The sequence below is a fragment of the Otolemur garnettii genome, unplaced genomic scaffold (genome assembly GCF_000181295.1).
Source record: "Otolemur garnettii isolate 467f Iridium unplaced genomic scaffold, OtoGar3 scaffold00045, whole genome shotgun sequence".
NCBI classification, from domain to species: domain Eukaryota; kingdom Metazoa; phylum Chordata; class Mammalia; order Primates; family Galagidae; genus Otolemur; species Otolemur garnettii.
The window spans coordinates 5,279,383-5,294,104 of NW_003852440.1; the positions used below are offsets into that span (position 1 = coordinate 5,279,383).

The window sequence follows — 14,722 nt, forward strand, 5'->3', positions numbered from 1 at the left end:
GGGGATTGGAGGGATCACTTCTGAGGTTTATCTTACAAGGGTACAAGTGAATCTTTCTAAGAGCAGAATGTGAATGTTTTAAAATAATAACTAAGAAAATGACATGAAGGCTACGTTAACCAGTTTGATGGAAGTGTTTTGGATTGTGTGTGAGAACCCCACACTGTACCCCAGAAGTGCATTAATGTACATAGTTACCATTCAATAAAAAAATAAATAAATAAAAAAAAGACTGAAAATACAAAAACCAAAATATTCAGATCAGTTGGGAATGCCTAAGTTAATTATGATTCATCTATAGATACAGTATATATGAGGATTTTTGTTGCCATGAAAATGACATTTTCAAAGAATATTGAAAGATATAAGAAATGATCATGATATAAAGGCAAATGACCAAACTCTACATACACTATAATTCCAATAGTGTGAACAGAAAAAAAATTGTTCATCTGCAAATTTGCACATACAAGAGACCATAAACAAATACACTATAATGTGACTAGTGGTTATCTTTTGGTGTAATGTTTTTATTAACGTTTATATATTTTATAATAAGAAAAGCAGTATCTGTTATTTCAACATAGCAAACTTGCAGACACAAATGATGCAAAGCAATGGTGAAGTTAAAATAATTAAGCAGGCTATTGGTCAGTGTGTGAGCGTGACCTTTCCTTCTGACCTAACTTGAAGGCAAGTGCATGTTGGAGCTGTAATAGGGTGACAAACTAAGAATATTTGGGATGAAGGAGAAAATTTTAGAGCTTGGGAAGGAAAGGTCTCATGGGCAAGTCCCAGTCCAGACAATCTTTGGTTAATAAGCTCAAACAACATTTTTTTTTTTCACTCAAAAGATTGGCCTTTGTTTGTTGTGATATAATAAAGTATATCTAGTCAAAAAAAAAAAGAAAAATTTTTAAAAAGTTTCAAAAATGTTTTGGGCACACACATCATCAAAAAAAAAAAAAAAAGAAAGAAAACACAATATACAGATGGCAACTAAACCCATGAAAAGTCACTCAGCATCCTTAGTCACTGGAGAAATACAAATTAAAACTGCAGTGAATGTTGTATGCACCTGTTAGAATGGATAAAGTAACAACAACAAAAAACCCTACAGACAATGCTAAGTTTTGGCTAGGATGTGGAGTAATTGGAACTCTCATATGTTGCTTGTGGGAAAGCAAAATGGTACAGCCACTTTGGAAAACAGTTTGTCTGTTTCTTATAAAGTTACACCTACACTTACCACATAAACTAGGAATCCTCCTCCTGTTTGTCCAAGGAAACTGAAAACTTATATTTAGATAAAAGCTTTTATGCAAATATTTACAGCAGCTTTATTCATAATTGCCAACATCTGGAAACATCCCAAATGTCTTTTAATAGATGAATAAACAAACTGTAGATCGTCTGTACCATGGAATACCACTCAGCAAAAAAAAAAAAAAAAAAAAAGGGTCAAACTATTGATATAGGCAACAACATGGGTGAATCTTAAGGGCATTATAAATTTACACATGCTTACAAAAGAAAGCACAAGCAAAGGCCTATATACTGCATGATTCTATTTATGTAACCTAGAAAAGGCATGACTGTAGGGATGGAGAACAGATTAGTTGTTGCCGGGCAGAAGGGGTTGACTCCAGAGGAGCCACAGGAGAGAATTTTTTCCATGATGGAACTATTTTGTATCTGGGTTGTGGAGGTGTTCACATGACTCAGTGCACTTGTCAAGATTCATAGAACATTTCACCAAAAAGAGTGATTTTACTGCATAAATTTAAAAGTAAGTTTTTTATAAAAGAGTAAGATTTCCAGTGATCTTGTCATTGGCTCATCAGTTAAAGTTCCCCTAATACTGTCGGATGCTGGGCTACAGGGTGCAATGCGGCCTCAAAGGACACAGGGAGAAGCTGGTCTGTGCATACAGCCGCATTCAGGTGTGCTGACCTTTCATCTGCCCACCCTTGGATCACGATGTTGTTGTTGTGCTTCTCACACTCAGTCTGTTGCTGATGCTAGTGGCTTAGCTCCAGGTAGAGGTCTGCAGCAGCCAGTGGATTACGTTACACTGTACTGTCTGTGGCTTCTGTTCTCAGACACAGAGCAGGAGGCCGGGACTGGGAATCTATTCACGAAGTAGAACTAAGCAGAGGGTAGCCTAATCCTTGCCTCTTTGGGGACTGGGGACAGTTGCTCAGTCTTCTGTATGTCCCACAATCTTTGTTTGCTTTTCTCTGTGCTGGGAGGCAGAATAATGTCATGGTAACTGATCAGGCTTTAGTGTCAGGCTAGTCTTGGTTTGAATACGGGAACAAAAGCAGTGATCTTGGGCAAACGACTTAACTACTTCTCATTTCTTCATCTCTAAAACGGTGACATTAAAACTACTTACCTCTTGGGATGGCTGAAGGATTAAATGATGAAGAGCAGCACATAGCCTGACACCTAACACAATGAGCACGCAATACGTGGTAGCTGTTATTGTAGTCATCTTGATTATGGTCCTGTCACACTGTACGTAATGACCTGTTTACATGTTGGTCACGTGTCTAGGCCGGAACGTGATGAGGACACACGTTCTTGTTGATTTTTGTGTTTCCTGTGGCTTGTCTACTGATCACTGAATGTCAGCTGAATGGATGGGCAAGTAGACTCTAGGGTAGGGAAGCTGAAAGCGCTTGTCCTCATGGTGCATTGGCATCATCATCATCAGAAAGCACCCCTGAAGTACCTCCTGTCTCAGGGAACTTCAAAGGAATACGCCACTCTTCTAGCCTTCCTTCCTCATATCATCCTCCAGGTGCTGAAATGAGGTGGGCTGAGGCAGTGGGCACTGCTCACAGCCTGGCTGGACAGCGCAGAACCCCCAGCGGCTCCTCTCCCCCTGCTTTAAGCATAGCTACGTTTGCTCCATCAGTTCCTACCCACCTCCCTGCACTCACAGGGGGATATGGGTACAGGCACAGGACTGGGGATGGGGATTGTTCAGGTTGTCTACAGTCACAGCCACTGCATAGGGGGTCAGCTCTCTGTCCTCCAGGGGCTCCCAGCAATACCAGTTATTAGGCTCCTCAACTACTCAGAGCTTTGCTTTCAGTGACTGAATCAAAATATGGTCAGTTATCTTGATATCTGGATAAATACCAGGCCCACGGAGTGCAGAGGTCAGCCTTGTATGAGCAAGGAATGGTGAGCTTAGGGCTCTGCCCTTGGTCCTGCTTGGTTTACATTCATATCAGGGTGAATGTGAAGGTAGCGGATGAGGACATTAGGATTATAGCAGGGAAATAGATCTTTTCTCAAAAGATTAGACTGATGGACAAGACTGAATAGGGAGGAATTAATAGGGATAAGGGTTAGTTCCTCCTCTTAGGACTCCAAATCCAACTATGTTCGTGCAGAATGAGTTTAATAAACACATGAAAAAGACATAGGGCTTTTAAGTAATGCAAGTTCATTATAAAGCTAAGAATATGATGTGGCCACAAAAGCTAATGTAATGAGGCTGCATTAACAGAAGTATAGACTACAGGACAGAGGAGGTGAGTGAGACTCATACTGTCTGCGCAGCTGACCTCACTGTGGACAGGGTCTTTAGTACTGACAGTCACACTTTGGTATGGACATTTGCAACCTGTAATATCGGTGGTGGGCAGTCAGGATGATGAGGCAAGTTAGCATTGGCGTGTGTAAATAATGGTTAGATGTGGCCCGAAGACGATTTGCCAGGTCATCATGGTTGGCAATACTCAAAGGGGTTCCTTGTGGAAGAGTGATTTGACCCATCCTGTGTGCTTCTGAAGCAATGCTGTGAAATAGAACTTTCTGTGGTGATGGAAAGGTTTTATACCTGTGCTGTGTCTCAATAGCTATGAGACAGATGGGGGTTTTGAGCAATAAAATGTGATTATAAACTGAATTTTTAATTTAATTTTAATTAACAAAAATTTAAACTTGAACAGCTGCATGTGGCTAGTGGCTCCTGTACTGGACAGTGCAGCTTTAGAGGGCAAATGAAAGACTTGACTAGGGGTCAGCATATTTATTTTATTGTAAAAGGAAAAATAATAAATTTGGGGGGCTTTGTTAAGTCTTAAAGTCTGTGTCACCACTACTCAACGCTGCCATTGTCATGCAAAAGCAGTATGGATAAAAGAATGAATGAGGCTGTGTTCCAATAAAACTTTATTTGTGGATATTAAACTTTGAATTTAATATGATTTTCAGATGCCAAAAAATATTCTTCTTTGGATTTATTTCAGTTATTTAAAAAATATTAAATACATTCTTAGCTCACGGGTTGTACAAAAATGGGAAGAAGGTCAGATTTTGCCTGTGGTTTGCTGGCCTTGGCTTCGGCTGTGGGTGGAAGCTTCAGGGAATCATATATTAGTTTAACAAAAGAAGGTGGTGATTAATCAAAGCTAGCCAGAAGTGGGATAAGCATCCTCAGTATGTGGTGAGTTTCTTGTTACTAAAGAGTTGAAATATAGGCTGGATGATTAACTATCTGATAAAGGATGATACAGAAGTATGCTGATTTAATATGAGTTATACCAGAGTTTTCTTCTAATTCTGTTGGAATATTGAAATCAGGATGACATATGACTGCTTTAAAATTGTACTTGCATTGTAGAAGGAAGTTGTTTTCCCTCACTTGGTGCTTACTGTCAGTCCCATGTTGCTGGATCAGGGACAATTGGGGCGGTGTGCTGGCTTCCTTGACTCAGCAATTCTGCCAAGTGTTCAGGGACCCCTGGGATATGCCTAAGTGGGGGGTTGGTTATGTGCACTTATGTTCAATAGAAAGGACTTTGCTGGGAGCACCTAAGACCTCCATACCCTACAAGGGGACACTCCCCTGGCCACATACTGCTTTGTTCTGTCAGTTAGTCCCCTGGTGGCAGATGAGGTGGTTGGAGTGAGGATGTGGACTTGAGAACCTTCACCCTCCATTGGTTCTTTCTGTGGGTGGGCCATGGATCCCTCTGTGACTGGAGAAGGCTATTGTCATTCTTCTCTGGGGAGCTCGGAATCTTCGTCCAGAATCAATTCTGATCAAAGCGCAACGGACTGGGCTGTACAGCATTGACTGCCTGGGAGATGATTGTTCAGTCTGTGGACATCTAGAGAATTGGCTATTTCTATTACTGTCTACTCTGCTTTCCTGTTTTTATTTTGTCTATTTTACTTCAAACAGCCTCTCTGCCAAAATATACAAAAATAAATGATAAACAGCCATTCCTGTAAAGAAAGAAGTGAAAAGTGCTGGTTTCAAGTTTTAAAGTTTTTGCATCTTTATCCAAATCGAAACCTGCTTTCACATAATAGACCTTTTCTATATCTTTATAATTGCACAGGATACTTTAAAAAGCCTTACTTGGGAAACTGCAAGTGTGTGCAGTAGGCAGAAGAATATCATCAACTCCGTGTGCCCACTGTCAGCTGCAAGAGTGACTGACTCCTGGCCAATCTCGTGCCATCTGTAGTCTCTTCTTTTCCCCTGTGTTATTCGGAAGCAAATCCACAAGAAGCTTCTAACGTGGCGTATCAACTCAGCTGTGCCGCTAATATCTCTGTTCTGTTTCAGATAATTGCCTTTGACGAGTTAAGGACGGATTTTAAAAGCCCCATTGACCAGTGCAACCCCGTTCATGCAGTAAGTAGCGGCTGCTGGTGATGGGAGGGTGATGTCACCGCAGGATTTATCTGAGTGAGTGGAATGAGTAAAGAACATGCCTGCCCCCACGGTGCCTCCTTGGAGGAGCTGCCTCATTCTGGAGGCCTGCTGAGGGCTTAAGATACCTCGCAAGTCAAGTGTGACCTAGCCAGTAACCCGGGGAAGGGTCTGCTGTGCTGTGGCTGCTGAATCCTCAAGGCCTAGTGCTCATGTCTTTTGGCTGCTTGTCCTTAAACAAGGAGAGAGGCCCCACATGAGCGTTGTGAGTGGTCTGCATTCTCCCCATGGGCACCAGGTATCTCAGATGGAGACTTCGCAGATGGAGACTTCGTGCTTGTAGCACCAGATCCATCACCCAATTCACAGTGAGGATTCATCTCAGGTGGTTCTGTAGGCTTAGAGTCAGCTCGCCTGCCCCTGGGGAATCTGAGGCAGTCTGCCTGTTCTGGTCTGGCGTTAGACTGCCTGCCCCAGCATGCGTGTCTCCCGCAGTCTCCCGCAGTCTCCCACAGTCTCGCAGCTTGTCTCCCTTGGCAGGCCCTGCGTGCTGCCCTTCCCGTTTGCCCTGCTGTGCCTTTGATTAGGAGCTTCTGAATGGGTGTTGGGAGGAAGTGGGGATGGGTATATTGGCTATTTGCTTCTCTGGTCAGTGCAGCCCATGTCCCAGGGCCAGGGACCACTCGTGTGTGTGGACAGAACCTTTTCCAAACTTATTCCAGCCCAGCACTACTGATTTCGAAGGATAGAGCTCACACAATTAATTTGTTTCTCAATCCAAATTCACGGGTTCTGTGTCTAGTTCAAGTTCTTTCCAGGCCATGGTTTGCAGTGCTAGGGAAAACTTTGGTCTGTCTGAGTAGGTTTGTTGATCTTTTCAGTCAGAAGTTGTACAGAGAACACCAGGCTCCATGGCATGATTCTGTCTTAATCTGGAAAGTGTGTGGCATCATGCTTTAGTAATGGGGACAAAGAGGTCTCTTCTCCTCAGCTTCAGGCCCCTTGAAGGATATGCTTTTAGGGAGATGCCAAAAGACCAAAAAACCATATAGTGGAACCTGGCTTCAGTGTAAAGGCTGGCTTCTGTCAAGGGTTGTAGAAGGTTGTTATTGGAGTTGAATTTTATTTTTTTGAGTTTTTACTTTGTGCTAGGAACTTTCTGTACATTATCTGTAATCCTTGCAATTCTGCATTGTTAACCCAGTTTACACACCACAATACTGATTCTTTTGTCCAGGGTCTCATAGCTCATGAGTGGGGGAATTAGGACTTCACCAGTCTGCCTATCTCCAGAGCCTCAGGGTGTACCCCTATTCTATGTCATGAGAGTCTTGATTTTATAATATACAAGGAGCCTTTGTCACCACCACATTCTTTGAATCTATGAAATAAAGCAAACCCTCTTTAGAGTAAAGTGTTTAAGCAAACTTTGTTGCACATTGAAAGGATCCCTAAGATCCACTTACTGTATTTCATGAAATGTGTAATTATTAAAATGTTTTTTATTTCCATCTTTTACCAGCCTCACCATCCACCTGTGATAATTTGGATCTCTCAGGCCTGAAAGGGTTTCACCCCAAGTCTCAGGTCTTTCTGGATGTTTTTGGACTTGGCACCAGTATTATACACCTGGCTTGGCACAGGGGTTACTGTAGAGAGGGAGAGGGAACGTCAGGAAAGACAAGAGCCTACTTTCTTTCCTCCTAATTGTTTGGGCTCGAATTTAAAAGCAGCTCACTTAGAACACCCAGAGCTATCTTGATGATTCCAGGGCAAATGCTATCAAAGTTCTATCCTGCAGATTCCATCCTGGGTTGCAGGGAACTGGTGAAACCACTTTTTTTTGTGGAGCCCCTTCCTAGCGCATCATGGCAAGTCCTGTAATTTACACAAAGTAGCATCTATGAAAGGGCAGCGTAAGAACAGAACTCACACATCGTAGGTGCTCAGTACTTGATGTTGAAGAATGAATGAATATTGAAATGTGAAGTCCAGATATTTCATGTACAGATCAAAGCATCTGGATGCCCTTGGGAAAAAGACTCTTGTGTAGGATAAAAGACAACAAACAAACAAACAAACAAACAAAAAACCAAAATAAAATCCCTAAATGGAAGAAGAGTATTAGACATATATCCTTGGTTCTTACAATGTTCCTCCCTGGCAGGAAGTTAAATGCTTTGGATGCTTCATTTAACTCAACTTCGAGCTATTTAGGCCTCTGCAGAGTCCCCCCAAAGCAGCATTTCACACTCAGATGCCTTGAAAAAGCTACTTCACTGGCTCCAGCCCTGGAATAATTACTGACCCGTGTGCTGCATTTCTCAATGAGGGCATGAGGCCCATTTGGATTTAAGATGCCCTAAAACTCTAAATATTGTTGGATTCTTGCAATGGAAAGGAAAAAGAATGCTGTCTTTTATTCCTCATTTCTCCTGTTTTCCCTTCCTTTTACCAGCTGAGCATTCAATTTCCCTTTAAAGCAATGAAGATATTGTCCTTTAGAGGCTCTTCCTTGCTGAAGAAAGGAGAGAGAGTATGTTTCACAGCACTCTCTTCATCTGTGTGTGTGTACACCTGCTCGTGTATACCTGCATGTGCATGCACGGACACACGTGTGTTGAAGAGGATATGATCTGTCTTCCTGGCCATGTGGACACTAATTTGTTCTGATGTGGGCTCCCTCCTCTGGGCTTACAGGATGCACAGGAATCACTATATTCATGATTTAATTAGGGAAATGAAGTGTCCCAGCCACCTGTCATTTCCATATCCATGAGGAATCTCGTTACCATTACATCTACAGCGACTAACTTGCCTCGGTCATGAAGCACCGAGAGATGCCACAGCTGCATTCACTGTGTCCTCAGAGATTGTTAAAGTCACTGAAGAAAGGGAGACATTGGCCTTTAGTGTGTGATGTTGGGCATCTTCCCTTGGTAGTTAGCTAGACCTCAGGGATGGACTTGGACTTCTTGAAAAGTCTTAGCCTAGGGTACTGTTAGTGTCTAATTTAGTGGGGATCCTCCAAGTACACTCTAGAAAAGTACAACCAATAGGCAGAGAACTTGTCTACCATAGATACTCATGAGAGGGCATATGCTTTTCAAGACCCAAGTGGGAAGTCCCCCTGGAGGACTGGCCATAGGCTTTAGGATGTTCAGTAAATAGGAGGAACCCATTCTGTAGTCTGACCACGTATGTGTCCATGGGGGCTAAGAGAGACTTTGCTTGTAGAAAAAAAGAGCAGAAAGATATGCTGGGCTGAGAGGGAAGCTGAGCCCATGCTGTTTGCTGGAAAATTCTTTTAAGAGCAGATGACTATGACAAGGTAGACGGAAGAAAGTCAGAAACTGCTGAAAAGGCCACTGGGTAGGCTCATGAGAGTTGTGCACCCAGGAGGGGCCTCTGGTGGGTTCTGCCTCTTCTCCTGGAGCTGATTGTGGGGGCTTCTCATGCTCCTTCAGCAGAATCCCCTAACCTCCCTCTCCTTTCTTTCCCATGCATCCTGATAGAGGGAGCGGCTGAGGAACATTGAGCGCATCTGCTTCCTTCTGCGAAAGGTCGGTGTGGTGGTTTCCTGCAGAGGGTGGAGGCTCACACAGCAGTGGGTGGCTCACAGAAGAGGAGACTGGTGGGACCTAGTGTGGGCTCCAGTTCTGTCTACCAGAAAGGCAAATTGTGGCAGGGGAGAGGGAGGTGGGAGCAAGCCATCAGTTCTTTGGAAACCCCCAGAGGCAAGAGGAGGTAATTAAAAAGGGGCGGCCATCAATCAGAGTGTCATCGTGGCCTTGGATATTTGCAAGTGCCCTTTGGTTGAGTTGAAGGCTCTTTATCTTTGCACAATGATGGATGGCATCTCCAGTTGCCGTTGCTTGTAGCCTTTGTTCCTGTCCGGTGCTGGGCTCAGGAACACTCCCTCCTGACCTTGGGAAGTTTTTAACGGGATGCCAGGTTTCCTTTGAGGTTTTGGTCTGTCGTTCAGCTGTGCAGTTTGACTGGCAGGATCACTGGGAGTGTCAGAGGGTGGGAATAGGAGGTGTTATTAAGGGGGAGCCATGCCACTCAGAGAATTGTTCTGAAGGGACAGGCAGTAGGTCGCAGCTTCCCCAGCCTCATCTGGGAAGCATCTGTCTGCACATGCAGCTCCAGCTCGGTGTCCAGCACAGTTTTGTGACACAGCTGGGGGCTCCTGTGGCAGAGAGACTGGTCTACCTCTTTTGGGAAAGTGTGTGCTTTCTGCTGCAAGATACAGAGAACAGCACCTTGTGGGCAAAATAAGCGATGTTCCTCGCTTTGAGCCAAAGGATGTCCCTAATCTATCTAGAGTGGACTCCAGGCCATAGGCAAGCCGCTTCTCAACCCAAAAGTAGTTTTTGAGCCTTAGATCGGTGAACAGAACAGAAATCAAATGTTATGCCAGCATTGATAAGAAAGGGAAAAAACATTTTGCAAGCTTTTTAAGTTTTTCTGTATTTCAATAATGATACCTTTCGTTGGGAGAGAGAGTTTAACCAAGAAGTTAGTTACATGTATTTTTCTAGCTAATTACTTGTTCTTTAATGTCTTCTAAGAAACTCAGAATGTTAGAATTCCATGTCTTCATAGGACACAGCAGGGAAGTATGTGCAGTTGGCTTTTAGGTGTTATCCAAGGAATAAAAAATGATTAAGCAATACAAATCCACAAATTTGTATATTATTTTCCAAAATAGCTTGGATACCCATAACCTGCTCCAGCCAGCACTTCAAGTGTAGTCTCTGGTTTGTTCTTTAAGACTGACATATACATAAATGGCATAGAATGGATTGAGACAAAACCAGCTTTTTCTTTTAAACTTCAAAAGCGTTTTTTCCTTCCATCCTGAATATACCATCTTGTACTGTATGGCAGAGCAACGCTCCATATCCAGCACATTTCAGCCTTGCTCATCCTTCTGTACCGCTTGACCATTGGCTCAAGGTCCTGCAGCCCCCAACCTTACAGCCCTAGACCTTTCAAAGGTCAGAGCCAAGAGTATGAAAATAAGCACAGTATATAACAGTTAGCACACTGCTGGCAAATTTGCATATAATTTGCTTAAGTTTCTTTTTTAAATTTTTTTTTTTTTGAGACAGAATCTCACTCTGTTGCCCCAGGTTGTAGCTCACAGAAAGCTCAAACTCTTGGGCACAAGCAATCCTCTTGCCTTAGGCTCCCAACTAGCAGGGACTATAGGTACTCTCCACAGTGCCTGGCTAGTCTTTCTATTTTCAGTAGAGATGGGGGTCTCACATTTGCTCAGGCTGGTCGGGAACTCCTGAGCTCAAGCAATCCACCCACCTTGGCCTCCCAGTGTGTTAAGATTACAGGCATGAGCCATTGGCCTGCCTGGGTAAGTTTCTACAGACAGTAGACTGAGGCATTTTACTGCAGGAAACGTTGTATTCCAAGTACATTTTCCTGCTTTTTGCCCTTTTCCTATCTGTGCTCCTTCCTCCATAACTATGTGCGATCACACCTTCTGCAGCCCACAGTTCCTAGCTCCTGTGGAGAGCTGACTGGGGCAGCCAGCACCCCTGCACTAACAAGCCATGTGCCTGCAGCTTTATTTCTTTCTAGATTGTTTCCCCTACTCCAGTCCTCTTGCCATAAGCAAGTCTATTTTTAACACTTGGCCCTTGGTTCCTCTGTGTGCCCTGGATACCGGAGATCATTTTTGACAATGTCAGTGTGATTTTTTTTCTGAATGTAATTTCAAATTGTAGGTGCTTCTGACCGGCCCTTGACGTTTTGCTGTAGCTCACATGTTCTTTGGCTTCATTTACTAACTCTGTATTCTCACAGAGGCATTTAGGTACGAGGCAGGCAGGTCTGTCTCCCCTCACTGCAATGCCAGTTCCAGAAGTCAGTGATTTTGTTCTGTTCGCCGTCATGGCTAGCGACACAGAATGCAGAAGCATATGTAGCCTGTGGAAGGTGGTGGATAAATAGGAAGTGAATGAACGAATGAGCGCTGACTCTTAGGCACTTCTGTAATCTAAAGCATTCTTGTTGGGAATACAGGGATAGCCAGTGATCTTTCCTTTTCTTCATTTCAGTAGTGTCCATGTCATAGCACAAAATTTACCTTTTTTACTACGCTCGCTACTTATTTAAGATTTCTATTTTAAGGCTCAGCTCCTGTAGCTCAACCGGCTAAGGCGCCAGCCACATACACCTAAGGTGGCAGGTTCGAATCCAGCCCAGACATGCCAAACAACAATGATGGCTGCAACCCCAAAATAGCCGGGCGTTGTGGCGGGCGCCTGTGGTCCCAGCTACTTGAGAGGCTGAGGCAGGAGACTTGCTTGAGCCCAGGAGTTGGAGGTTGCTGTGAGCTGTAATGCCACAGCACTCTACCCAGGCGGACAGCTTGAGGCTCTGTCTCAAAAAAAAAAAAAAGATTTCTATTTTAAAATCAAATTTAACTCAATATTGTATCCATTAGTCACACAGAAGATCTTTAACCTACAGTTTTTCCATCCCATTCCTTGCTTTTGTGCTTATGCCCTCTGTCCTCTTAGAGCAGTGGTTCTCTTGCTACTCCTTTTTAACAATGAAAATACATTGCGGCATTAGGAAAGCTGAGAACCACTGTCTCAGAACCTGTATTTTAACCCTTGTAACATCTGCTCTCAGCCAATTCTGGGCCCTTCCGAATTGGAAGGTGGAGGTGAAGATACAAACTTCTCTTGCTTCTAAACCTTGCCTCTGCCCTTATTTTTATCTGTATAATCCACAGTGTTTACCTCAGGGTGACAATAAAGTAATAATAAAAGATTGTTATTATATGTAATATAAGTAACATAATAGAAAGTAATAATAAAATATAATAAAAAGTATTCTATGCATAGATTTGTTGTGAGCATTAAATGAGATAATATGTGTGCACCTGGCTCAATACATATTAAATGTTATTATCATCCTGACTCTTAGTTCTTACCTAAAACCCTTTCTTTTTTCTTTTCTTTTTTTTTTGAGACAAATTCTCCCTATGTCGCCCTTGGTAGAGTGCTGTGGTATCACAGCTCACAGTAACCTCCAACTCTTGGGCTTAAGTGATTCTCTTGCCTCAGTCTCCCAAGTAGCTGGGACAACAGGTGCCCGCCATAATGTCTGGCTATTTTTTTTGTTGCAGTTGTCATTGTTGTTTAGCAGGCCCAGGCTGGTTTCAATCCGGCCAGCTGTGGTTTATGTGGCCAGCACCCTAACCACTGAGCTACAGGCACCGAGCCTAAAACCCTTTCTAATATCCCAAAATAAACACAAGATGCTGAGTCAGGTTGAAATAATCCTTGACTGGTGGTCCCCTCCCCCCCCTTAGTGTCCCCTCCTGCTTTCTTAGGTAAGTGCCATTTGAGATTTGAGCAGTGTTACAAGGTGGACCACAGTGGGCCTTCCCCACTTCTCTGCCCACCTCTTTCATTTTGGCTGGGCTTCCGAGTTCAGATTTCCAAGCTGTGAGCACATGTTGGGGTTGGTAGAGAGGGTTAACAGGCCTAGTTAACATCATCACCTTCTGAGAACTGTACCTTCCAAGAAATTTCTTGGAACTAGCCTCCTAAACACCGCAGAATGTGATGTATCTCAGCAGCTGATTGTTGTTAAGCCACCTCCTCGGCTTTCTCTGAGAAAGGAAGGGTTTTCAAAGTGGATCCGTTTTTAGTTCTGTAATTATCAGAAAATGTGTTCTTTGGGTAATTGTCTGAACTGCAGGAGTCTTGTGTTGACTTCTGCTCATGATTCATTTTTTTGTGGCAAGAGCCACTTGCTTCCCAACATGGCTCTGCTCACCGGAGCATGTTGTGGGCTCTGCGGGGCCACTATAAAGTATGGGTTTGGGAGCAGGAAGCATCGTGGATGGCAGAGGTTGGTTCAATGGCCACTTTCAGGCACGTGAAGGCTTCTTGTGGGCAGGAGACTGATGCCTGTTTTATGTGCAAGTTCAGTGACTGGTTCTAGGAAATAAAATGTGAACCAAACATTGGTGTGAGAATAAAGAGAAAGTCGCTCCTTCAGTGAAGTTTGTCACACCTGGGGGCTGTGCAATGTTTACATTCTTTAGACTAACTTAGACAAGCGTATATCTGGGTGATTTTGAGTTAGAGTCGGCCTGCCTGAGGATGGGCGGGGACTTAATTGCATAGTTTGAGATGTCCTCTCCGGCTTGCCAATTCTGTGATTCTCTGATTCATGTCCTGATGTTCCCAAGAGAATGTCCAGTCCCACTGAAGGCTTGCCAACATTTGTGGAGATAGAAATTTCTGTGGGTAGATAATTTTCCTTTTCCCATTGAGCATGCTGATTGAGATGTGGAGGGAGAGGATGTGTGGACAGGTTTGGGGGAGGGGGAGGATGTTGCATTTATTAGGAAGGCAGGTGGGGGGGCAGGTGTTTTAGGTTTAATACTGGGAATAAAGTAGGGGTCATAAGACCACAAGGAGGGATTCCACTAGTGGCTGCCTGTTATGCCTGTCCCTCTTTGAAGCTTCTCTGAGCCACACCTCTGTCTTAGGGAGAAGTCATGGTGTGACATGAAGCTGTGAGTAGCAGCCTGAATCCACTGCAGAAATTCAACGATGTGGTTCTGAAGGCAGGGGTGAGAGGGGATGGAGAATGGATGTGACCCTTTCAGTGAAAAGTCAGTTTTGTTAAATGAGAAGATTGTGTTACTATTTCTGATTCTTCACCTTCCTTTTTTTTTCTAATTTTTCTTTTTTATTTTTGCTTTCAATTTTAGCTGGTTTTCACTCATCTTAGTTTGAAGTTTTTAAAAAAATTTTTTTTTTCTTTCTTCCTTTAGCAATTCTCTTGCCCTTTGCCTCCCAAGTAGCTGGGATTATAGATGCCCGCCACAATGCCTGGCTATTTTTTTGTTGTAGTTGTCACTGTTGTTAAGTTGGTCCAGGCCCAGCTCTAAAGGGATGGATGCTCCTACCTTCGCCTCCCAAAGTGCTGATTGTAAGTGCAAGTCACCACACCCCCTCCTGAATTTTTCACATCAATTTACTGTAATTT

The 14,722-nt window shown here is 43.5% G+C and overlaps 1 protein-coding gene across 2 annotated transcripts in view; it reads left to right on the plus strand.

Annotated features, from left to right (window-relative positions):
* The window catches only part of CNIH3 (cornichon family AMPA receptor auxiliary protein 3), a 117,941-nt gene that overhangs the window by 58,714 nt on the left and 44,505 nt on the right, over positions 1-14,722 (plus strand). Inside the window, exons 2-3 of one of the 2 annotated variants that reach the window (XM_003790976.1) lie at positions 5,597-5,665; positions 9,199-9,246. In XM_003790976.1, coding sequence (XP_003791024.1) covers positions 5,597-5,665; positions 9,199-9,246 — 117 coding nt within the window. The remainder of the gene's footprint in view (positions 1-5,596; positions 5,666-9,198; positions 9,247-14,722) is intronic. The other variant, XM_023513909.1, reaches the window with a different exon arrangement.